The sequence below is a fragment of the Netta rufina genome (genome assembly GCF_964035555.1).
Source record: "Netta rufina genome assembly, chromosome: 2".
NCBI classification, from domain to species: Eukaryota; Metazoa; Chordata; class Aves; order Anseriformes; family Anatidae; genus Netta; species Netta rufina.
In genome coordinates, this window is record NC_140124.1 from 46,800,382 (window position 1) to 46,828,010 (window position 27,629).

At 35.6% G+C, this 27,629-nt stretch overlaps 1 protein-coding gene across 1 annotated transcript in view; it reads right to left on the reverse strand.

Annotated features, from left to right (window-relative positions):
- ULK4 (unc-51 like kinase 4) overlaps positions 1 to 27,629 on the reverse strand; it is a gene marked incomplete at its 5' end in the record, with an annotated part of 228,746 nt that overhangs the window by 106,322 nt on the left and 94,795 nt on the right. Inside the window, one exon of the mRNA XM_084281505.1 lies at positions 16,850 to 16,898. Within this exon, the coding sequence (XP_084137631.1) occupies positions 16,850 to 16,898 (49 nt within the window). The remainder of the gene's footprint in view (positions 1 to 16,849; positions 16,899 to 27,629) is intronic.

Sequence of the window (27,629 nt, forward strand, 5' to 3'; positions counted from 1 at the left end):
CCCCAAGTCATGATCCTCCTCCCTCCCTCTTCCACTGCTCACAATCAACTGGCAATATACCGCGAGGGGTCAGGCACACCTGTCCATTTCTCTGTTCCATAGCGCCGCACAGAGAGTACTGTTATCAGCTCACAAAGAGGTTGAGAGTTCTAGCATATATACAGATGTCATACTTTTAAGGGTGTATGTGTGTAAATAAATAAAAGAATACTACAGAATTACAAACCATTTATAGGGGAAGAACTAAATGAAATGAAATGTGTCCAAACAGTGGGCGCTGCAAAGGTGAAAATTACCGTTTCCTAATGGAGAAAGGTCATGAAGGATAAAAGATTGGTAACTTCTTTCACAGTGGAACCAATCCAAAAGACTAACTACTTTTACTTCATTATTTGAATTAAAAGGTAGGAAAAAGCCAGCAAATGCTGAGGAACATTCCATTTGCATGTCTTGGAGGAAAAGGGTGTAACAATGAATACAGTTCCAGAAAAAGATGATACAAGTTAAATCTCTAATTACAAAGCAGCACGATTACCCATTTCCAACCACCTCCCAAATATTTGTTCTCTAATAACTGTGAAAATTGTCCAACTACAAAGACTGAGTAAATACATCTTTAATGTGATACAAATCCTGTGGAAATGGGTTATGTTAAACACTGAGAGCTCTGAAACTTGTTCATAGGCAGGTCATCTGTGTAAATGGAGGGAGAAAGATTGTATCTGAAGTCAAATCTGAAATTTAATGTTAATAAAGTAGAGCACATGGTGGGAGGAAATCTTAACTTGATATATGAACTAATCATCATAGATTAAGAAAGCCAGTTTCACACAAATGGCATCTCAATGATGGAACTCTACAAAAAAAAATTGTTGTGAAAACCAGAAAGAATAAAAATAAGGTCACTGTGCCAACTGTATAAACCCACGGTTCATCTAACCCTTTGAACACTCCACTCTGGTCCTACATATCAAAAATGATATATGAAAATAGGAAAATAGAAAATATTCTGAGAAAGCAACAAGAACGACCAAAAGTGTGGAACTGGTTTCATTTAAATACACCTAAGTAATAATGGCTTTGTAGTTCTGAAATTGTTTTAGAAAACTGAGGGGAAATCTTGAGATTTACAAAATCAGGAATGGCATAGTAAGTGGATGAAGATCCATTGTTTGCTCATTAATTTATTTTAAATTACCTTCTGTAATTCTCTCTTCAAGAAGAATTTTCTTCTTCAAGAAGAATTCTCTCTTCAAGAAGAATTTTCTGAAACATTTCTTTAGTCAGCTACAATAACAGATACAGACAAACACCTACACTCAACACAAGTAGTCCCTGCTGGAGTCAAAGGACTAAAACAGAACTTGTTATTAAATAAACTATATGTTTTGTAATACATAACAAAAAGTAAGAGCTTAAATAGGAACTTTATGAGAAAATTTGTTTGTGAATTCTCAAAATTACTCTTTATTTGTAATACATGTGCTCATTAATACCAACAATTGAATCCAACCAAACAATTAGCACAGACTGAAAATTATCCTCAAAACACAATATCAGACCTGTGTACTTTTACCTTGGTTATTTTTTTGTGGAAATACTGTTCCTTCAGAAAATAAGTCAATCAGTTTAAACCACAAAAAATAATCTGTTTTCTCGTACTGAAGTAGGAGTGGTAAGACAAGCTTTTTCAACTAATAACTGAAAACTGACAATACAAAATGGTTCCCATGCGTAGGTTTTCAGTAGATAAAGCAGAATCTGACTTGGTTCACACTAAAAGTCTGCCTACACCAACAACCTGTCTAAAGCATTAGGCAATGGAGAAGTCCTACAAGCACAATTCAGGTACACGGAACACTTCCCCCAGCCTCCAGAAATTCACAGCCCTAGGACTTTGAGCCAGAAGCAGACCTTTCAAAGAGTAATAGATTTCAATGGAGTTTTCCTCCGTTGAGTTGTTCAGCCTTTTTCTGAATGCAAGTAAACTCAGTACCCTATGGTACAGAGTCCATAGCTGAACTCAATCTGACGAGAAGCTGCATCTGCTTTTGTCAGTTTTTAAGATATCAACTGCAAGTTTTCTTTAGTTCTCATATAACACGATACAGTGAGCAGCAATACTGTTCCTTATTCACCTTCTACAAGCCTCTCATGGCTACATGTTATCACACTTCCCCCTCAATCATCACCTTCTTAGATTAAAGTGTACACAAGAGTAATTTCTTCTACAGCAGCCTGTCCAAATCTTTGATCTCCTGTGCCTCTTTTCACTTCACTTTTTGCAGTCTCCCATAGCCTTCTTTTGAGACAGGAGTCCTGAAATTTACAGATGGATTACCATAGCAGAATGATTTTCTGCACAGCAACATGCTTCTTTCCCTCACAATACATAACATTCAATTTGCTTCTCTGACCAGGACTACTTAATGCTTATTAAGGAGACTGTTTTATTAGGTTGTGGGGTTTTTTTCTCATTCCCGAGTGATAACAGCCTACACATCTTGCATCACTGTGTATGGAGAGTCAGACCTGTCGACAGTAGACACGTTGCTCAGTGCTTCAGACCACGTACAGGTTTCAGAGTTGCTCTGAAAATGAGTGTAAATTAAACTGAAAGTGAGTAGTACTGGGCGTTAGAAAAACTTGTGAGGATTTTAATTACATGGATACTTCGAATATCCTGAAGGTTATGCACAGAACTTCTATTTAAAAAAAGCTCAAATCAACAGTGATGAAATAATACATGAATGCTAAAGAGCTTTATGACAACTGTAAAAATAATACAAAACCCTCAAAGAATTTGAAAAACTTTGCACTGCAAACTTTTAAAAACTTTAAAATATTTCTCATTTGGAGAAAAAAAGGGGAGAGAATATGAACACCAGTCGTGTGCCTGTTCTAGTCTTGGGGCAGTCAATGGTGACAATCAGTCATGTTCTTGCATGCCTGCTGCTGGTGATGTCCATCATGAAGAAACATAAACTCAATACATTTCCTCCTTAAGTTCCCAAAACTGACAAATTGCTCTGATGATTGAAATGAAATTACCATAAGAATGCCCAGTGAGCACAGCAAAAGGTCAAAAACTTTTCTCATTCACAAACACTAATACATTTTTTTCCTGATGGTATGGGCTAGACAGAAGAACTCAGTATAAAATGAAGTAGTATAAAAATTATTTAAAGCTATATGAAAAGATAAAATGGTAACTGAAAGAAATACAATTTTCCTTTTAGGGCAAAAATTCACATCTTTCCCATACTTTAAAAAAATCTTTTGAACTATGCATGCACTGATTCAAGCTACCCTTACTTCATGTGAAGTTGAAACACTTATAGAGACAGGCATTAGTTTACATATAAGTAGGATTGTTTTCCATTTCATTTTTGAGCACTCTTCTTATACTTAGGAATGTGGAATAAAACTAGACTTCTACTTCCACTGGAAGTGTTGCCAGATCTTCTACTTTGTAGAAAGAGAGACATGACATTTTAAAATAACACATTGGCTAAGTTCAAACTGCTTTTTTGCATTTAGAATTTTCTTTTTCTAGGGTGCATTTATTAGTGCCTTTTGCAGACTGGGTCCTAATGTCCTTATGCAAAAGTATTCAACAGGCTTTTACTCTTGAATGCAAAGTACTTTAAAAAAATGCAAGAAAGATGAACTTTCTTAATTTCATCTTATTGCTTCAAGCAACTTTACACCTTCTTTGTACCTGCACCTTTAAAGTAGTTTTTGACATTTATGCTCCATAATTACCACTGTTTAGTCAAAATGAACATATTTATTTTTCGTTCAGTAACATTTGCATTTGTTTTAGTTGTACTTCTGTAAGTTTCCTCCACATGCTCTCAAAACACGTATTTGTGTTACAAGATATGGTACCACTTCTTGATTTACTTTATGAATAGTGGGTACTTAACATGCTACCTAACAACAAAGTGCATTTTAAAAAGGAGCAACATACAACAGTGCTGCAAAGCACTCTTTTGAGTACAGTAATCTAGAAATGTGGTGGTGGGGAGAGAAGGAGGAGAGATAAGAGGAATTTACAAAGCCAATCTGCTTCCATATTCATGTGGTTTTATAGCTTTCTACAACTCATCTGAACACTTTTACAATGAAAAATAATACAACTGATAGAGGGAAAAAATGCATAGCATTAGATACTAAATAAAAGGCGCTCTGCAAATATTAAGAATCACAGCTTAGAGTGACGCAGATATAGAGTGACTCCAAATACTGCTATGTTTTGTTGCTTCCCCAAAACTGTGTCTGCTTACAGGACTACCTTAATATATGCTGCACTTCAAGAATCAATCCTTCTTCTGACTTCCAGGGAGAACTCAACACTTGATGTTTCTGCATTTGTGTATCACCAACAAGCACAAGGAAAATAATTCATTAAGGATCATTACGAAAGTATTTTAGTTTGGATGGGATGTACACACCAAGGAGTACCCTCCTGAATATGAAAATCCATTGTTATATGCTGAATTAACCAAGATCAAGCAAATGAAGCCATGTTATACTAGGGGTCAACATGAACAGACATCAGAAATGGTTAAATTTGAAGCTATATGTAAGCAAAGTAAGTTATACCAGAAAATGATGTGCATGCAAATCTTACACATCCCTCATTCCTTACCCAGATGCTGAAGGACATAACAGATGGCTCTTGGCCAGAGATATATTGCAAGGTCAAAGCAGTCTGGAACTTGTGAGATATGCCATACATGATTTTTCAAAATGCTCTAAAACCAGGAATAGAGTTGCATGTTCCTAGCATTAGACATATTAAAAAATAAGAAAATACACACTGCAAGAGCCCAGTGAGAGATTTCATGTACATCAGACAAATGACATCAGCAAGTTTGTTGAAAGAACTTCTGCTAAAAGACTAACAGAGAATTGCAGGGCATTTCTGCACTGCAATGCTTAACTTCAACTGATTGAGATAAACCCAAATACTAAAGAAACTAAGTACGTCTATCTGGAAAACAGACACTGCTTTCCAGTGTTCAACAAGTCTAAAAATACAGAAAACTTAGAGGCATACAATAGAGAAGGTTGGCATTTCAGTAAAGTGATATGTATTATGTTAAATTTCTCTCTTAATGCTTGACTTGAAGAAAGCATTTTACAGAAGAAAAAACTATCAAACAAAACCCACAAGTACACCTGAAAGCCCACAGAATCAAAGGATTTAACTCCTTAAATATTTTTGCCACCTTTGCCTATGCTAGTAAAAGTACACCAGAAGCTGGTTATCTAGAGCACCTGTACCAATTTCCAATACCTACTAAGATGTTACATTTTATTTAAACTGACAAAACAGTATTAGATTATGTAAAGATCTTTACCAGTAATCCTTTCATTTTTTTTCCACGTACCAATGATAGCATCAAAGAAAAAATATGACAAAAATCCACTGTATCTGTGTATATTTTCAAAAGCAGAGACTCAAAGGTTTAAAGCTGACATGACACCTGAGATTATTAAAAGAAATCCTAACAGAATTTAATTGTTGGACTACAAAGAACTTGCACTTGAATTTCAAGAGCCAACACACTGCTGCAGAGCAAAACCCATTGTGTAGTGCTGTGTGCTGTATGGCAGGGTGTGTGTGTTGCCATGATATTAAAAAAAAAAAATAAAAAAAAATCGTGAAGCCTCTGTCTATGGAGCAAATACAAACTATTTAATTAATCTTGTTACTCCCAGAGAATTTTATTTTACTCATGTGATTACAGACCCAAGCAGTCAATTCGGATCTGCCCATTATTATGCTAATTAGGCCCAAATCTTTGTGTTCAAGTTTAGAATTGTTCTGCTTTAGCACACTTCTATGCAATCAAAGCAATTCCTTAATTCCTTGAGACAGAAATATATGTATGTGCATATGTGTGCACTCATTGAAGACTTCTAACTCAACGATTAAATCTCAGACCTGTACTCAAACCTGACCAACACGTACTTAACTGCTGTGGCATAGTAAAGTAAGAACACTACAGAAAACATACTTAATGCTGCAAACTCACATAGCTCGTTTTTGAAGAAAAATATTTTGTAAATCATACATTAAAAAGAAATTTTAAAGGTATTTAAAATTCTTCTCTGAACACAGTATGCAAACTACAAATTCCTAAACATTCAGGTTAGTTTTCCAAGAAAAGTCCATTAGCATCATCAACTTTTATCTGGTGCAAAGCTGAAATCAGCATGTTCTCTTAAAGGTCAGAGCTATACACCCTTTAAGTAAAAATAGAATCATTACAAAACTATTATCTCTTTGGCCCTAAATTCTCTATATTTAAATATATAAATTACCCAATCACAAATGTGATTAGTTAAGAATTTGCTCAGAACACCATTCAAAACTCATATGAAAGGTACCTTTCAAAATATCCATGAGTATTGTCGGACAAAACAAGTTTCCAAAAACATTCACTGACTTGATACATCCACCCACCTAGCCCTGCCCTACATCCTGTCTTGGATTTGATTCACTGAAGAACACCCTTGTGTGGTGTAAGATTCAGTTGGCTCACATAAAGCAAAATTGGGAACACAGCCAAACTGGCTGAACACACTTTGCCATTTCAGTGAGTCTACATCGCTTACTTGAAGGTCAAAGCACACAGGAATTAGGAAATGCGAAATTCATGAGGAGCTCAGAAACCTAAGCTCACCTAGGAGACTACTGACTTGGATCCTAATGCAGAGGAGTTAACAGAAATAATTATGGGTAGGAAAGAGTGAACGGTGGATACCATGCTAGGAAATGTAGGGTAGTTTTCATTTGCTTTCTTGTTTGTTTTAGGAGAACAGACTGGATTGTGCAAATCAGCTCACTGAATGACACATAGTTGAAGGCACTCTTGGAGTTCTTCAGTCTGAACCCCTGCTCAGGGATCTCTAAAGGGATCGTGGGGTTCTGTATTCCATGCTATAACATGGGACACATCTTAGGGTTACAGTTAGTTCTTAACAGACTATGAAGAGTTTAAAGTATGGAATTGCCATCCATCCCTATAACACGGGGCTGTTGGCCCAACCAGCAGCATCACAGTTACTACAGCAGAACCAAAACGACCAGAGGTCTCAGCTGGGCTATGCAAGTCCTTTTTGAAGCTCTTCCAGGACATGGTCTTGGGGCAGTCGGAGCAATAAAGAGCATCTGCCCACACAAGGCACAGCAGTGATTACTATTCTGCGACATTTTTTCATTGAAATGCATTCTAGAAATAGCAGTAATCAAACTATTTTTGCAAATCATAGGCCTACACACACCTGTCTGTGATTTCCCTCCGCGTATGGTACAGCTAGCTTTACAACCTTGTTAAAGCCCTTTATATATTCATGTTTATTATCCATAAAAAAATTTGCCTTTCTGGGACATGATAAAACACCACACATGAATATTGTTTATCCTTGAATTTTCTTATACCAGCTAGCACTGAAAATAAAAATAAAAATAGCTATGTAGCATGCACGCTAAAATATTAGTGCCTAGCAATTTCTTTAAGATGCAAATAGCAGAATTCCTTTCCCATAAAAGAACACAATGCTGTCAGAAACGCTGTGGACTTGATTTTTTTCTCAGAAATGAAGCTTCAGGTGATTTTGTAAGTAACTATTCCATTTCCTAGCAGGATCAATAGCTCAAAATTCCAGATAAGAAAGAGAGTGATAGAGGGATATGTGTTAGTAATAGGCTTTCCTTTTTAAAAGCCATTTTATTATCCACAATATTAATCTGTAATATTAAAATGATTTGAAGGATAGCTCTGCTTCCCATCACTTATTTTAATTCCACCAGCAAACCTATGGTGACAGATCTACACAGACATGCAGCTATAGCATAGATCACTCACATTTATTTAGAATTTCTAGTGCTTTTCCTAACAAAATCTGAATACCTTCTAAGCTCTAATGAATCATAACTACATTCCCGTGATGTGCACTTCTAGTTTATACATAACATTACAATAAGAAAAGATGAATTGAAGAATTACACTTGAATAAGGTCCAGCTGGGACAGGCCTAGTTTCAGAATGATGAGCACCAATTTCTGACAGTTCTGTGAGAGAAAATGCCTTCACTGAGCACACAAAGGACAGAAGCACACTACTGACATCTGAAAAAGAAGGTTTATACAATTTGCCCAGGGTATAGAAGAAATAAGGATTAGCAACACGAACATGAAGCAGTTCCCCTAATTCTCTCAGTACTCTGCTTACAAGCCCCTTCTTATTCCCACCAACCAAGTACCTCAGGTAAAAGAAAAGCACTGAAAACACGTTTTTCTCAAATTTTGTCTTTTATCACAAATACACATTTAACTACTACTTAGAAAGTGAAAGAGGGCTTATAAAAGACACAGTGACTTTTTACCAAGGCAGATAGCAATAGGACAAGGTGGGAACAATTTTAAACTAAAAGAGGGGAGATTTAGGTTAGATGTTAGGAGGAAATTTGTTATTCTGAGGGTGGTGAGGCACTGGCACAGGCTGCCCAGAGAAGCTGTGGATGCCCCATCCCTGGAGGTGTTCAAGTCCAGGCTGGATAGGGGTTTGGGCAACCTGGGCTGGTGGGAGGTGTCCCTGCCCATGGCAGGAGGTTGGAACTGGGTGGTCTTTAAGGTCCCTTCCAACCCAAACCATTCTAAGATTCTATAAAAACCTATTTGACTCAAGCAACTTTACAAGAACAGCTAAAAATCGGCTCCTAATACCACTTGGAAAAAAGAAACAAAACCTTGACAAACAGCAACAGTTCTCTCAGGGTCATGGAGAGAAAGTAAATCATTCCAGCTCTGTTTAAAGTTAGCATTTTTTAAAGGGAACCTTTTAGAAAGTTTTCAAACTTGTACATGCAGAGGCTTTGGTTACCCAGTATTTCTTTCACTATCCCAAGCTCACCATCTGCATAAAAGGAACAAAAAAGCAGTGGCACACGTCACCTAGGGAATGTATAAGGCACCTCTCAAAAGGAGCAGCATGTTGTTGCCATTTGGTCCCTGAGTCCTCAGAGTATGTTACAATCACATCTAACACTCCAGCTCCAGTCCCTTCCATAAGGTTTCTTCAAACTACATTGGTCTTCTACAAGTACAGGAGGACACCCACACAGCAGCTGTGAAGACATCCTCTGCCTTGAACTAGCTGGGGGACCCAAGGCAGCACGGCTGTATCAGCAAACTGCCCGTGGATTGATTAAGCTTTGGGACAAGGCTTCGCATGTTCTCAGCCCTCTCTTGCTGCATCCCCATTACCATTGTCAGCTAAACTGATGGCTCAAGGGTAGGTGCAGATGGCTTTGTGAATTGCTGCCACATGACTGCAGCACAGATAAGCCTGAAGCTTCTTGGTTATAGAAAACACGTTGAAAGTCTAGCAAAAGCTACAATGATATTTAAAAGCCAAATCTCGCTCCTCTTAACATTCACAGCCAAATGTCTACGCAAAGGAAACTTTTCTTGACCTTTTTATTGCTTACCCATATGTAAAAACACTGCTGTCATCTAACAGTATCAGGGAAAAAATTTTATACCAGGGATTCTCATTATTAACCACAATCAGAAATGGCCTTTATACCAGGCATTTTGGCTTATAGCAGTTCCATTGCCATGACTCAAGCAAGAAATAAAACTGCTAAGAGTTCATGACGTGCACAGCGTTAGTAGAGAAAAATTGACCATAGCAGATTAAGAACCTGACTCAATACTAATCAAATGGTTACAGATGTGTAGACATATAAACACTTCCCCAGAAACTACTGATAGAAAGATTACCGAAAAAGTACAAAAAAAAAAATATTTTTCTGAAGAACCATTTTTATAGTAACCCTTACTGAACCCTTACTTTATTGTCACCATACTGAATGGTGACATGAAACTTTGACGCATTGGTAAGAAATGTTTGTTTGGAGACATTATACCATGCTCATTGTTGAAGTGTTCTTTACATGTACATTGTATTTGTTTTCTTTAAACTGCATCTCATAATTTTTCTCACTGAAAACAGGTAACTACTGAGATAGTCTAACACTTTCTCACTGATTTCCCTTCAATCCATCTTTGGATAGAAAGTACTTTGAAAATAAGTAATTATTTTGCTTTATAAACGATCCATTAAAACAGGATTTCTGTATTTTGACTTTCAGAAATCCTCACAGATGACATGAAATCTATTTCTGGCCTGTCGCTGCAGTTTTACACACAATGCCACAGCACAGAATTTGGCTATTTAATCTAGCAGATTGTAGGCAAAGCATAGGCTTCACAAATACAAAAATAAATTAAGGATAAACTTAAAGTTTCTAAATATAACTAAAGCTTATCCTGTAGAAGCTGCAAAATCACTCTTAGAATCTAACTTCAGTTACCTTATAAATGCAGACTTTCCATCAAAGCAGAAATGAGCAGATGAAGTACACCAAAATGAGCTGCTGTGCATTTCACAATTTGTTATAACAGCATTGAATACACAATCAAAAATGGGAATACCCCACAAAAATCTATTAAAATTATTTTATTCAAATAAATACTATTTCCTGTTCTGTAAAACAAACGTCTAGCTATTCCCAGATATCTTTGTATTTCTTCTTTTAAATAAAAGGCTGGGGCTAAATTAAGTACTGAATATAGCTGCAGACTGGAGTGAAATGTCTATAGGCACCAGTTACTACCAGCATCAGTCTTCTCATGCAAGCACAGAACTTAGAGATTTTAGTTCATTTATTTAGAGGGTCAACTGCCTATTCACACAAAGTGCTCAAACTTACATTATTTGCCCTATTTGCTATCCCAACTTTCTCCAGCAGATGATTGTGGCAGCATAAACACAGAATATAAGCAATCTCCAACTCTTCAAGTATCCAACCTGGATGATCCACAAGTACTTGCAACAGTAAGAAGCAAACTAATTCTTTTAGACCACCACCACGGCAGGCACCAAGCCGGATTAAAAAGTGGTTAGTTTATCAGATAGAAGTAAATTAATGCTTCAGCTTTTGCAATATCCTCTTGAGCACAGGTTTTTTGATAGATTGCAGTAAACATGAACAATGTATGATCTTCAAGTTTAAGATTAATTCTGTAATTAAACTTTTTAAAATGAGCTCAGAGCAAAATAGAGACAGCATAAAACCAAATCTTAAACCCAAAGACAACTAAGAAAAAATAAAAATATGTGAATGACTACAAAAAGAAATATACTCAACATTTCTGTAATATTTCCACTATATTTAAAGAAAAATAAATTAAAATTTGACATTTTTAATTCAAATAATTTCAAAAAATTTAAAGAAAATTTTTAATGAAGATGTGGACTAATTAATACCATTTGCTGTTAAAAGTTCTGACACAAACATCCATACCATTAGGTGATGGTATTTAATAACAACATACCATTTACAAACACTGTAACTTTCAATCTTACTAAAAAGTAAATTTTATTAAAAGGATATATATGTCTTTAAATCCACGTTGCCACACTTGTCATGGGATCACTCAACTTTAAACTACAGAATATTGCAAAAAACATTTGACAGCAGAAGCTGAAGTCTGTGAGATGTTGGTGTATTAAAGCTTACATGGGAAATCTTAATAGGACAACTTAATAGGACAAGCAGAGAATTAACTACAGGGCTTTTAAAAGAGGATAGCACTGAGCTTCTAATCACAAGCATCATTAGCTTTAGTTTTAAAATTTATCAACAGAAAAATAGAATTTCACCAACCACAGAATTTCTTTTCTATACCATAGCTTAGATTCAGATAGCCCTAAAGAAAAGCCATGAAATATTTATGATGTGTGCAGAGTTCCCCCCAAACATCAGATAAAAGCCACTCAAAAAGAAGTAACACAGCATACAAAATAACATATATGGCAACTTTACTTTTAGCTACTTCACAAAATACTGTTAGTAGTCTAAAATACAAATACATGTTAGAAATATTAAAGAACATTTCCACTTCCGTTACCAACCTCACTGTAACAATATACTGTGATATTAAAAAATAGCATTTTGTGTATAATATACTGATATGTCGTATAATCATAGGTTTGACATAGTGAAATATATAATATTAGAAGCAGAATATTAAGGGTGCAGCAGAAAAAAAGGCAAAGTATAACATGAAATACATCCCACAGTAACCTTTTCTGCTGTGATCTCTTCTACTTCATCAACAACAGCATTTTCTATTTCTATCTTACACCAACTCAACTTTTGGCATCATTTACAACACCATGGAACTTAGCACTTTATTTTTAATCTCGTTACTAAGGGGAGTTTGCATCATTTAAATTTTGCACGTTACAATGCCAACTTTCCTTCTGTTTTTCAATCCCATGCTGTTCTGAATACAGTCATACTGTGAATCCACCTTCCTTTTTGTGGACATGAAAACTCACACAGATACACATCACTACATCCTCACTGATCTTCATCAGATGTTACAACACAATAAATACCTACTCATAGTGCAGTCATACCTTCCCATTGCTTTGTAGAAATACCCATAATCTACCTAACAGCTAGTGCTAGAATCTGGGATCAGGGTAATGATGAAACTACTTTGCATTCAAGGTACAATGTGAAATTCCTCTCTGAAGTTTTGCAACAAAGCACTGTAAACAGGTCTTTCACATATTTACAAAGTACGCTATCAATCTGCATTTACTGAAATTAACTGAAATGATAAATAAATGTTGAGGGTTTCTCAGGGGAATGGCAACTGAATTTAAAGCCTCCAACTAACATATCAGTAACTAAACTCTAGTTCAGGTGAATGAAACTGATAGCTGTTCTCTTAGAACAACTTTTTAGGTAGACTGTAACAGCCTTTTTCACTCATTCAGTGCCTTTTTTTTCCTTTTTTTCTTTTTTTTTGGCAACTGTAACATTTACAGAGAGGCAGTCATAAAGGACATTAACATATACATTTGGTGCAATTCAACAGAATTCATTGATTGAACACGTCTAGACACACGGGACAGGATAAGAAATTTCAGCTCTCGGGGTTAAGTGTTAGACCACAATACAGGGTCAGCAGTATGCAGTGCTGCAACTCTACAGCAATGAACAGTGAGAAGCAGTCACGTTAAAACCTATTTCCTGTGAAGTGCCCAGAATCTTCAAGCCATCATGTCTCCACTGCTCTGAGAGATACATTAAAGTCAGTATATTCAATCCTGCTTTCACTGTAGTGCAGACAGTCCAGAAATGAAGTCTGCTCCTGGAGACACTTTTCAATTCTGAGCCCAAACTATTTCCTTTCAGATCCTAGAAGAGTCACTGTCCGGTCAGTAGCACTGCTGGTAGTAACATAAATTACACTTAAGGATGCATAGAAAACACACTGGGCATTTGGTCTCTGCATAAAAAAATTGTGAAATACTAATGACACTCCTTGAACTTGATAGCTCTACATTAATTTACTGAGCATGTACCTACAAAGTAATGTATTGACTCTGAAGTATAATTTAAAATCAATAGTTTAGAATCTGATAAAATTCTAGGTGCAATATCACACAGCTCCATGTTACTGATCTGTCCTGTTTCTTGAAAACCAATTGAAGTATAAACATGAGTATGGACTAGTTAATGGACGATACTGGAAAGCAAATGATATGTAGCTCCTTTCACTCACACAACCATTAAAATAATTTCAGAAACCTATAATGATGGGCTTTTCTAATTCACTCTGCCCTTGAGGAAAAACAGCCTATGAGTAATCATTCCAGAATATTCTTCAGGCCCTATAATAAAATCACCTTTAGTGCAGACCATTATTACACACTTCTGGCATTCACCAAATTTCTCTTCACCTTCTCTTTTTGAAAATGCTCAACCTGGCAAAGACTAGATTTTCTTAACTGTTTTTAAAGATACTTACATTAGCACCATCAGTCCCATAAATGCAGACGTTTAGCACTTACATGTACCGTGAACACAAAGGAGTGGAACGAGTGAACACACAGAAGTGAGTTCTCATGCATAACATTTTCCAACTTCTTGTAAACTCTGTTTACTGAATCCCAGTGAAAACTCCTCCCAAAACTTTAGCATTCCTACTTCTCAAATTCTCATTCCTCTTATCTGCAGCATCCTTCCATATGTTTGCTTGACCCTGCTGGTAAGAGTTGCTCCTACTCATGTGGCTCCAAAACCCAAACAGACAAGTCCCCTGATTCATCCTGGCTCCTGAGCCTTCCCAATTGCCTAACATTCATTCGCTGAATTCACTCTTCTGCAGGGAGAACAAGGGAACAGCAAGGAGGTTAGCGCTCCCATTTAGGGAGTCTCACATCCCTCAAGCCAACCAAGACCACAGCTGATAGCCAGGATACTGTTAGAGCTTGATACATGACAGTTGAAGCCACTAAACATGTCCTTCCCAGACAAAGCATGTTGAAAATGGATTTTTTTTTCCTTCCTGAAAGTTATAAACCCTTTCCCCTCACAATTCTAACTGTAAATTCCAAGATAGCTACATAGGTTGAAGAGAGCTGTGAAACAGCCACAGACCACCAGTCACACACAAAATTTCCATCTTAGTTGTTTTTTACTCACTAAAAACTGTTTCTAGAACTCATGACATCAAACCGCGTACAGGAAGATCAGGAGGGAGTATTTACAACTGACTCCAACTTAACTTGTACTACATTTACATGGTATGATGCACATACTTTTTAAATACCGTGCCTATAGATAAGTTATAACAAGTTTTTCAAGATCTAGGAAGATTTCTAGAAATCATTTGTTAAACATTCTCAAATATCCAAAAATAATATATAAATACATATGCACTTTTCCGGTGGTTAACTTTCAAGACACCAACACCTGAAGAAGTTTCAAACATTAACTTGATATTTGAGGATATTACCATAAACACTTGACTTTCATATTTTGCTGTGTTTCTCTTTTGTTACCACGTATAAGCAGTAGTAATCCCAGGTCAAAACCATGAAACACTGTGAAGTGTTGCTTTTACTGTTCAGGTTTGTCACAATAAGATCTTTTCAGACTTGTATGAATATGTACACAAAATACCATAAAGGTTGTGTTCTGTAAGCTACTGCAAAAACCTGTCATCGCTGAAGAGGTTACTTCAATAAAAAAGGCTTATCTGATTATGTGGTAATAAAGAGATTTAAGATAGGTAGTGAAATAAATCACTGCAAAGGATTAGAGAAAATTCACATATTTAAACCTAAGAAAGGAAAGTAAAAGATGATTCATAATCACATTTAAGAACATCTACCTGGAGTAGGACTGAATTTCAAGAATGGTGCAATAGCAAGCATGCAATCTGCCTACACTGCATAAGTTATTCATATTCAGTATTCATCAGGAGCATGCTTACTTTACAGAACATTTACCTGGCACAAGATCATGAACAAACAGGTTGAAAAAAATAAAAGATTCTGCAAAATATCAATGACAAGACAAGTGGATAGCGCAGAACCCAACTTCCAAACTATCCTGCAGATTTTTATTTTATGTTAATACACTTGTTTTGCAACATTCCAGAGATGCAAAGCCATCACCATTTTTTCATGATCACTTCATGTTCAAGCACAAATACAGGCTGGGCAGAGAATGGATTGAGAGCAGCCCCGAGTAGAAGAAGGACCTGGGGGTGTTTGTTGATCGAAGCTCAACATGAGGCAGCAACATGTGCCTAGAAAGCCATCTGTATCCTGAGCTGCATCAGATGAAGCATGGCCAGCAGGTCAAGGGAGGTGATAGTCCCCCTCTACTCTGTTCTCATGAGACCCCACCTGGAGCCCTGCGTTCAGCTCTGGGGACCCCAGCACAAGAAGGACACGGACCTGTTGGAGCACGTCCAGAGGAGGGCTACGAGGATTCTGAGAGCTGGTGCACCTCTCCTATGAAGACAGGCTGAGGAAGTTGAGGTTGTTTAGCCTGGACAAGAGAAGGTTCCAGGGAGACCTTATAGCCACCTTTCAGTATCTAACTGGGGCCTTCAGTAAAGCTGGGGAGGGACTCTTTGTCAGGGAGTGCAGGGATAGGACAAGGGTTAATGGCTTTAAACTAAAAGAGGGTAGATTTAGATTAGATATATGGAAGACATTCTTCCTTATAGTGCAGGTGAGGCCCTGGCACAGGCTGTCCAGAAAAGCTGTGGATGCCCCATCCCTGGAGGTGTTCAAGGCCAGGCTGGATGGGGTTTTGGGCAACCTGGTCCTGTGGGAGGTGTCCCTACCAATGGCAGGAGGGTTGGAATTAGATGATCTTCAAGGTTAGATGATCTTCCAACCCAAACCATTCTGTGATTCTATGATTTTTTCATAAGTGGCAGATCCAAATTAGGGAAGGAAATTCAGCATGTTACTACAAAAAAATCATATCCATGACGTTTTAGATTGATAGAAATTCTAAAAGCTAATAGTGGTAGTTTGCATTATCGTAACAAAACTCTGGTTTGATACTGTTACATAAGCACAGGTTGCTCTACATTTGTTGCTTGAGTTGGGCAAATACATGGTTCTAATTAAGGATCAAGCTCATTAATTCTATTTTTCAGATTCTTATTTTGTTCAAAAAAGAAGAAATCTTTACTTTATAAAAGCAAGTATTATATAGGCATATATAAATACAGGCAGTTAAATACAGGAGAACAACATACACGCCCACTTACACTATATTATTTTGTATTTATAGACTGTTCACTTTATCAACAACTTACAACATGCCTTAATAAATTTGCTTAATATTTTTACATGATTTGAGAGATATTATACATATTTATTAGTTAAGACATATTACATATATTTATTAGTGTGTGTATATATAAAAAAGTTCTTACCAAGATGACTTGGAAAAGAGCTGGAAAAAGATGGTTTTCTTCCACAAGGCTGTAAAAAACATATTTAAGATTTATTTTCAAAGAGAGGAAGTAAATTCTTATTTAATACACTGAACTCGTAAGAGGAGCAGAGCAGTAGAATAGTAGCTACAAAAATCCATGACCCAGAACCTCAGCCTTTGACTAGCTTTTAACAAAAATGAGCTCCACTTCAGCTATTAAATAGAAACAGCAATGTAACACTGCTTTGGAAATTACTTCGAGGTCTGCTTCACTGATGCAATGCAAGTGAGTGGAACAGTAAGTAAATTAGTATTTTTAAATTACAGAAAATAATTAAAATTCAGAAATACAATACTATACAGACTATGAAACAGTCAACATGCACCACAAACTAATTTGAATTAATAGGCTTACAACACACAGAGTGAAATTATAAATAAGCTGTGTTGTTTTTTAAAGCATGCTACATTAACTAACTTCTTGGGTTGAAAATATTAATATATGGTACATTTGCAGCCATTTCTCTCAAAAGTATTGAGGCGTGGTTACCCAAAAGAATTTACTTATATCTTCCTGGATTTTAAAATCAGATATAAATCATCATACCTATTTATAAGAAGAATATTCTCAGAAGACAACAATACATTAAGGCAACCTCTTCTTCTCTTAGATCTCCAAAAGCTGTAAATTTATTAATAAAACACGTGTGCATCTCTGTCACAAACACTGTGATGACAACTGAATTATATTTTTACATACCCTTTTCCATAGTACTCTGCCTAATTTGAGGATTGAGTCTTTTCCTTAGATGTACACTACATGCCCACTCACCAAATACCACAGTGAACACAGGATTGTTTAAAATATTTCTTTTGTCTTTACAAAATTACTAAAACACTTCACGAACAAGAAGCAGATTTAGCATTGTGATACAGCTGAAAATGCAAGCTTGTATTATAAAGTCTGTGTAGTAAATGCAACATTCAAACAGAGTATTACTGTGTGCTTAACACGAGACAGATGTTTTTACATGCTTCTTCTAGGAAGCTGACATACAATAAACTACATAATTATTTTGTAAGTATTATGTCAGTTAAAGACAGAAAATTATATCATATAGTTCTCTGAATAAACAGGAGATTCATTTGACTAAAATAAGCACTCAACTTGATCTTTGAAACTTTACCGCGTAATACCCTATACTGGCTTCCAGTACAACAATAATCAGATTAGTTCTGTTTGGCAAACTATTTGTTAAGAAGAATCCATACATTCCTAAAGTCATGTTTCCAGTTAAAAGCCCTTACTCATGTCTGGTAAGAAAACAGAAGGTATTATTTTCATGAATAGTGTAAGCTAAAGCACTAGACTGAGGAACTGAGGCAACTAAAAGGAATTGCACATTCTCTTCTACCAACTTAATGAGAAAATTGAAAGGAAAATAGAACAAACATCCAAGGGTCATAAAATTATAAGATGTAATCTCCCTTGTCAGAGTCCTAATTAATCATACATGTATTTGCTGAAATCATGTATGTAAAGGAAATATAAAAGGAAATAAAGAATAAAAGGGATGATATACAATAGAATAACTTTATTTATGAGGAACTGAGAATTACTTAGGAGTCAAATATGTGCATTAGGTATAAATAATGGTTTTCTATTTCATTTTGTTTTGCCATTTCTCTGACTCTTACCATTCACCTCAATAGAGTAACAATGATTTTGTAGTTTAACCCAATAGGCAGCTCACCACCATACAGCTGCTCATTCACTCCCCCCACAAGGGATGGGGAAGACAATCAGAAGAGTAAAAGTGAGAAGACTCCTGGGTTGAAATAAAGACAATTTACTAGGTAAAGCAAAAGCCATGCATGCAATCAAAGCAAAACAACGAACTAATTTGCTGCTTCTTTAACAACTCAAAGATCAGTGTGTTATCAGCATTGTTCTCATCTTAAATTCAGAACACAGCATCATGTCTCTACGAAGTCTCTACATAGTCTCTACAAAGAAAATAAATTCTATCCCAGCCAAAACCAGTACAGACAACCATATAGAATCTATATGAAGTCAGGGTGGAGAGGTGCATTTAACGTGATATGATGTATTATATCGCATAACACTGGTACATGGGCCTAGAGACAAAAAAAACACAACTACCAAATTGGTCAAAACATGACAAATCAATATAATTGTATGCACAATTGTAAGCATATGAATATGCTTAATGTAGCTAAGTAACAGCCTTGTTCAACCAAATGTGTTCAATTTCTCTTGCACATACAGATGTGTAATATACAAGTTACTCCTAGCAGACGATGTAACATTCTGACAGAGAATGAAGAGTTTATATAAGGAAAATAAGATAATTATTTCCAAGATAAAAAGCCTGAATTAAAGGACAATTTCTGTTCTAACTAAGTGGATGGAAAACATGCCCATACACAAGGGAAATCCCAACAAGTTCTTGATAAAGGTTGGGAGCGCTTTAAAGCTATTTACCCCTGTGCTAGCTGACAAACCCCAAAAGACTGGTGCAGCATCTTGGACCCAGCCAGGTCATAGAAGAGTCACAGGTCAGCAGACAGGAAGACTTGTTATATGCATGGTTCGTTTTCCAGGGCCAAATCTGCTGAGTTAAAAGCTTAGACCATGCTGGTAATACAGAATTTTGCTGATGTGGGTATATTAATCCTGGATGTCAAAAAGGTCACTTTAAACACCAACTTCCAAAAAGAGCAACCAGTGTAATTGCAATCATACTGACAAAATGAAGTTTTGCCAATGTAAACTAACTTATGCTTAAAGCATATTGGAATTACTTACACTAGCAAGAGCTGCCTGCTTTACTACATAAGCAACGTTTAAACTTAGTACACATTGACAGTAAAACACAATTAAAAGAATATATACGCAATCTTTGTTTAGGCAAAAACTAGAAAAACTCTTTGTAGTAAATAGCAAATTATGAAGCAATTGGTTTCAAAAAGTTTAAGTCCTGATTGTAATAAGTCACATACATTCTGCTGAGATAAGCTAAGAAAAACTGTAGCCAATATGGCCATTCTTAAAGGTCACTGACAAACCTTTATGATTCAAGCAAGAAATAGCTGCAGCCTTTAAAGAAAATGATACTTGTAAGTGGGCTAAAGCAAGAAGTCATATCAAGCATATTAAGATATTTCTGTGACAAAGCTTAAGACTGATATATTCCAACTTTGCATATATGTGTGGACAAGAGATAGAGTAACGTCATCACGTTGTTATCTGACAGTTTTAAAAAGGAAAAGTCTTAAAGTCATGAAAACAGAGCATAAGACCAACACCTTACTTGTTGGGCATTAAGAATATCTGTACTGGTTTCCTAGGCAGTACCTTTTACTGAAAATGTGATGGGTAGCACATTCAGCAGTACATGTTTAAGCTGCGTAACAAACAACGTTAAAAACAAAACAAAACAAAAACAACAGACAAACATAAAATATCCTGAGTTGGAAGGGACCCAAAAGGATCATTGAGTCCAACCCCTGCGTCCACACAGGCCACCCAAAAATCAGACCATGTGTCTGAGAGATTCTTGTCAGGTGATTGTGAAGGTTGCTTTCTCAGGAGTTACATCAGTGTTGTATAAGGAGTGGCATAATGAACATTATCACCACTGCTACTTCATTTTCCACTTGCTTGAAAATATTATTTTGAATGAAATTTGAAATCTATAGAACTTCTGATCTTGTGTCATTGCAAAGCAATTAGCAAAAGCAAAACAATTTCACTATTTAATTCTTCCATTTAAAATAGTCTAACAATTAATTTTTCTTATTTACCTTACTAAGCATTTTATTAAATTCTCGGCTAAAATACAAACCCAGGAATTCTACATATCCAGATTGCTGTTTTATAGGTAGGATTTACCTGTAGATTATATCTACGATGGTAGCTTGCCCCTACATAAAGGAAACAAGGCAAAATTATACTTTAAAAAATGCAAAGCAGTGATTTCTCAAAAACACTGAGATTTTGCACTCTTAAATAATTTCATTTTTAAAAATCAGAACATTATAGTGTTGTCATAAATTTTTAAGCCAGATTGTTAGACTCAGAGTAAACACTGCGAATTAGTCTTTCACTTTTCAATATACAGAATAAATACCTTTTTTAGAAGGACAGCAATGCAACAAAAAAGGCATACCTCTGAATAAAAAACAGAATTTAATATACAAACAAAATTTGATTTTGAGCCTTGACAAATGACTTAAGAATGCATGCTCTTTTTATCCTGATGCATTGCAGTCTGCTGTTGTTCACATTTGTATTTTTTTGTTTAGATCTTTCACTTAAAAAAAAAAACACAACACACATACAAGTGTGCAAATCTTTACATTATCAAATTGGAAATCTGCAATAACGGCTGGAGAATGGACACTCAATGTCCAACACACACATGAGCTTCTGTCACTTCAGCAACATAGGACAGAAAGTCAGAAGGGTTGTCAACTGAAAACTCTTCCATATAGCATATATAGCAAGCAAATTCAGTGATACGAGTTTCTAAGTTTAGAACAAGAAAAATGTCGATCATTTAGCATTATGACCACTCGTTTTCCATAAAGAATCCCTTCTTACAAAAGGCAAGAGCATGCATGTTGTGGAGCATCATCAGTTCTCTGCATTCTGAACAGATTACCGTTATGACAGACTAACAAACTGACACATGACAAGTACAAATTTCCTAACACATCTGAGAACGCAGACGAATAATTTTAGAAACAACTAAGCAAAAGGATTATGTTGAAAGCTAACCCTTTCATTTGGCTCGCACCTTGGACTCACAGTTCTGTGCTTTTTCCTAACAAGCTAGGACTTTTGAGATTTTCCGCCTGTTAAAAAACAAAATTGTCTGGCTCTCAAAAAACTATTACTAGAACACAAAAAACTATAACTAGAAACAATGCATGGTATACAACCAGTAGAACACAAAAGAAACAAAAAGGAAACAACAACAACAAAAAAAGCTCCTTCCAATTCTCAGTTTAAAACTAGGAAACTAAATTTGTAAAGGCTTATGAGCAAATGACAACAATTACACTCTACTAACTGTTGAACCCACCGTTCTTTGTCCCACAGTTCTGACTGATTAATTACCAACATTACTTTCAAATAACAGATGCCAAAGGAGGGAAAAGACAACAATAATATTTGACTTCTAAGGAAAAAGGATACTTTTTGTTCTTAAATGACTTTGTTTTCATAATTTGGTCTAAAATACTATTTTATTGAAGCACATGGATGATATCTACTGTTACATTAAGAAAGTTGGTCTAAAGATCTTGTCCCTTTCAGAATTTGTTTGGTATAAAATGACAACCTAGTAGAATGCTAATTGTTCTTATTGTTACCAACTGCAAAGAGAGAGAGTATGACTGTCCCTCAAAGTCAGAAAGTCTTCCTGATAGAATAGCCTCTCAGGGCCATTGGTAGCTTGAATAAATTAGAGAAGCATTCAAATAGATTTATTCTTCTTGGTGAATCCCACAGAATAGACCCACCATTGAAGTGGAAAGTTTCAAAGTCATCTCACTGCCACACTTTCATGTCATGCCCTTCAGTAGCTCTCCAAAGGCAAAGAATGATCTTACCATTGATTTTTAAGAAATATTATACCAAGGCACAACTTACAATAGTGTCTACCATAAAATACATCAGGGAGAAGATCTATCAACTTATCTTTAGGGGTCCCAATTATTTCAGAGTCAATTTTCTTGAACAGAGCTATTCTTCAATTCTAGTTCCTAAGCCTTCTCAGCAATTGTAGTTTACATTTCAAATGACCCAGGGGGGCAAGGAGGAAGAAAGGAGTTTTGGCCTTTATGCAGGCAGAAAATTGTCTTGGATGTTGAATAATTGGATTTTTATTTAATGCTTTACTTTTTGTAGTAGACAGAAACAGGAAATAAACACAACAATGAAGATGTCACTCAAAAAGATATATACTCATATATATCACCTTTATATGATGTTATTTTAAAGGTCTTTCACAAGTACATGATTAATATTGAAGATGGGAAACATCATGGAGAGACTAACTGGTATTCATAAACACAATGAAACAAGATTTGAGAATTAAAATAAATGTAAAACTCCACTGTATACCTGAAGTAGAATACTTCCTTCATACACCATATTTGCTACAACTGTAAACGTACGTGAAATTCAAGGAAAACATTTTTCAAGAAGCAGAATATAAAGATCTGTATTAAATGTACAGATACACAGCTGCTTTCTTTTTAACACATTATCAGCAGTTGAACTGTTAGTAACTTCCACTATGTGGTGAAAGGGGTTTACTTTCACTCCCAGTGTAAACTCAAAAATTGTCTGTGGCACACATTTATTGGAAAGGTGTCACTGCAATCCCAGTCATTTTGCTAGCAGTCTCAGACAGCTTACTGAGGGAGAGCAGAGTTTGCATTTTCAGTTCCTGTTCAGTTTACAGCCTCAAGATCTATACATGTATTTTTATAGGGATGTGTCTTTTTATATGTTTGAAAGCACATGCTGTGCTTTGCTGATTTCCCATTATGTTTTACAATTTTACCCTTCCTTATTTACAAGTGGAACAGAATACCTAACCAATAAATCCTAAAATAAGTCTATGTTTTAAATATAAAACCATAATACAAAATGATTCTTAGGGAAACAGTAGTTGTAAGAAGGCAAGAAAATTACATTAAATTTAGAAAAAAGTTAGAAGTGTTATCACTTCATATATTATACACCTACAGTGTGCTATAAAACAAGTAAACTGTATGTTGTAAAAAATTTTGGTAAGAGTAACAGAGTTCACATTATCAGAAAGGAGAGTAATGGGGACCTAAGAGTGATAGAACAATCAATAATTCTGTGGAAATACATGCAAATCTTGCTTTAAAAAGCGTTTCACCAACGTGTTCTTGGAATGTCTATAAAACAAGCATACTTGTTCATAAGCTTACCATATCAGGTGAACTAAAACACAATGAACTTTGAGGGTGGTTAAGTGGTAATGATAATATTTGGTAATCCTACTCATGTACTGACATTCAGGAAAGACACAGTTGAAAACTGTCCATTTTAATTACCATATCTTTCTTTGAAAAGTGATTTTAAGCATTATCCCTCATGAAATTTTTCATTTTAAAGGATGAAAAAAAAAAAATCTAGGTAAAAGCATTTAAAAAAGTATTTTTAATAAAAACTAGCTACCTTGCTAACAACAACAACAACAAAAAAAAAAAAAACAACAACAACAACAAATTATCTATAATTATTTAATAAAATTTTAACAAGGTAGAGCACCACCACACAGTGTTAGGAGAATCTTTCAATTCTTTGAAGATTTCCTAAAAAAAAAAAAAAAAAAAAAAAAAAAAAAAAAAAAAGGCAAGAAAATATCAAGAAAATTTGGGAATAACAGCACTTCTGAGTTGCATTTGCATGAGGATTTATGTGACTTTATGGTTCTAAGAGTTCCAGTTATAAAAAATAAAAGGATGAATGCCTAAAATCAGGTTTGCAATATTCAGAACACTGAGCAGGGATCTGGCTGATCTAACCGATAGGAAACACTGAGGCCTTACAAATCCTCCCTGGATCACCTCCTGGTGATTCAGAAATCACCAAACACTTCGGATTCACAGCCTCATACAGTATTACAATATTCGGTTCTCGTTTTAAAAAGGGTAGTTTTTGTGTTTTTTTGTTTTAAATATTTACCAATTGTCTTCCTTAGAATTGCAACATAGACTCAGGTTCCAACCCCTTCTTTAATCTCAGCCTCTCTTCTTCAGAGAAATCTGGCTATCTAGTAGGCTATGTTCTCCCTACATTGGGTTACATTCCACACTCTCTCTGTGATGCTGTCCTACTGAAAATAAAGGTAATTATAGATTTATCAGACCAGACAGGAAGTATTAACATATGCTTGCCTTCTTCCTTGTCTTCCATGGGAACCTACTGCTGATGGCATTTTAGATTTGCTTCATGCTAAAGACAGTCTGTGGCAGAACTGAATTCACTGAAGTCTGAAACTCCAACTGTACTACCCTGACCAGCTGCCCATCCTCATTAACTGCTTATTTTTGAATTCCTATTTATAGTCACAACAGCAAAAAATCACTATTTAATGTATAAACAACCAAAAAATCAATGGTATTTTCTCCTTCTGTTTAATGTTTTACATTGAAAGAGCAGATATGAACCTTACAGTATGATATTTTTCAACAATTGACTTAACAACAATAGAAACATCAAATAGTAGCTTCGCATTTCTAAAATTGAGACATTCTGATCAGCAACGCCAAAGAAGAAACAAAATTACAGGTTTAAGGTTAATAGTTAATTTCTTTACTCAAGGGAAATTCTAATAAAATGTAACACTAAGGAGTCATGGTTTACATTAAAAATGGAGATTAGTATTGCAGTCAGTACATGACTAAACTATGAGAACTCACTTGCAACAGTGAACTCTGACCATTGCCTTTGATATGAATTACAGTGATGTGTGACTTGACAACAGTGTTATTAGCTGACACACAACATTTCAAGAGTCTATTTCTGGGTAAGTCTTCCCACCTACTGTTATTCCATAAAGCAGCATATATGCAAATCTTACACCAAATAACAGAAATTGCAAATATCATATGAATTCTTTGCCATTTTATATTAGCGCTCTCTCTCTAACAAGAAAACGAAGGTTTTTACAGCTCAGTTTTCACAGATGTGAAACTAGTGTAATCAGAATCAGGTTCAAAACCTACATAAATATTGCCCAAAGTTCTAATAAAAACATATCATCATCTGACAATCTCTCCCAATCCATCCACATTGCAATTTTCTCACTGATGTTGTACACCTCTAAAGTATAATCTTACTGTTCAGCTCAGTTGGACTGGGCTCCATACGTTTACCTATTACAGAAATTCTCCATATTATTTTATTCATATTTATTACAGAAAACAAGAAAACACATAAAAACCAGTTAAGTAATTTAGAAGCATTTTTTTTTTTAAGCTACAACTTCAGCATTAAACTAGGAAATTCAGATGCCTAATGATCAGAACAAAGTGTTTTTAAAGCAATTAATATAAGCACAGATTAGTCAATTCGCCAGGAAAGGAAAGTGCTAGCTCTCTAGCATAATGGCAAAGAACATACCATACACAAAGGTAATCTATGGAAAATGCTAACAAGTGCTTGTGAACTAAAAAAAAAAAAAATAAATTCTACCAACATGAACCAATTAAAAGCACCACATTGAACTCTTTTTTTTTTTTTTTTTTTTAAATTTTACTTATTTGAAATGAAGGGTATGCATATTTGATGGATCATTTCAGAATATACTGAAATGTATATAAATGCTAATGTAAAAAGATGATGTATGAGAAAATGATCAACCCATTACCAACAGTGATAGTAAATGTGCCATAAAAGGCCTTTAATAGATAATGCATGGGTATGAAAATAACATAAATGAAGTTCAAAAAATCGGACCATTCATGATTGATTTTTGGATGGTTCCAAAGACATTGTGATAAAGAGTTACTTTAATTAGTCAAGACAATCTCCTGAGGTGTACATGGTCAATCCATCTATCATCATCTCACGTACTAGACCTGTGGCACACAGAAGCAGCTGATAATTTGTTGCAGCATCTTTCTATTTCACTGTCTGCCGCCTCTTCCCCTTTCCTAGAGTGGTGCCTAATGTCTGTCTGGGAAATTTATAGTAGGGACAGGAGGTGGGGAAAGTTCTTCAATTTCCTCCCTTCCTTCAATTCACCATAAATCTAAGAAGGGTCACAACATTAGTTTTTAAACGATTTTTTGTCCCTCAGGAAATGACCTTAATAACAGAATACTGGAACGTGTTCTACTCTCATGATTATCATCTGATGCAATATATGACATTTATCTTTAAGTTTCAGCTCTTGAAGTCAAGTAAGCATGAGCTTTCGCATGCAGAGTCACATAATAAAACAGGGTGCACAGAAGTTACTTAGGACAAGTGACATGGACAGGTGAGAGTTTATGGCATACAGCTCTCTACCACTTCTAATAGTTCACTCCTCAGATGTTGTCTCCTTTGGAGCTACAGATGAATTGTGAATTTAATTTAGATGTAATTGTGAATTTAAGGTCATTGACATACCCTAATTTGCCTATAAGTGTTTTAGGTTTTAAAACACCACTGTAAAACTGCAGATCTGAGATATGTGAGCATCAATGCCATCCATAATACAGCTTCAGTACCTGTCCAAACATTGATGACTTTGGGCTACGGGTATACAATGCTCCTTTAGCTCTCCTCTTACCTCCACTCTATTTCCCTGTCTTTCTTCCTTGCAACCAGAATTGTCTATTATTCCAGCAATCCATAAAGATCATACTCCATAGTTTCAAGTGTATCCATGTCTTCAAATACCATAAGTTTCCAACTACAGACAAGTCAAGTATCTTCATAAAAGAACACACAGCAAAACACATAGCTACATTTCATAACATTACCTAACAGTTCTGTATCTGAGTAAAATCTACCAAAACTAATTACCGGGGGGGGGGGGGGGGGGGCGGGGAACAGAGGAGGATGCAAGTTTTCAGTTGTTCAGACATTCACTTCATGAATTAAGCTACACATTTCCTAAATAACATAGATTTCTTGTTAAAATCATCCATTTCAAAATAGCTAAAGGTAAACTTTGCTATTATTGCATTGGCCTTACCATGCACATTTTTTCTTA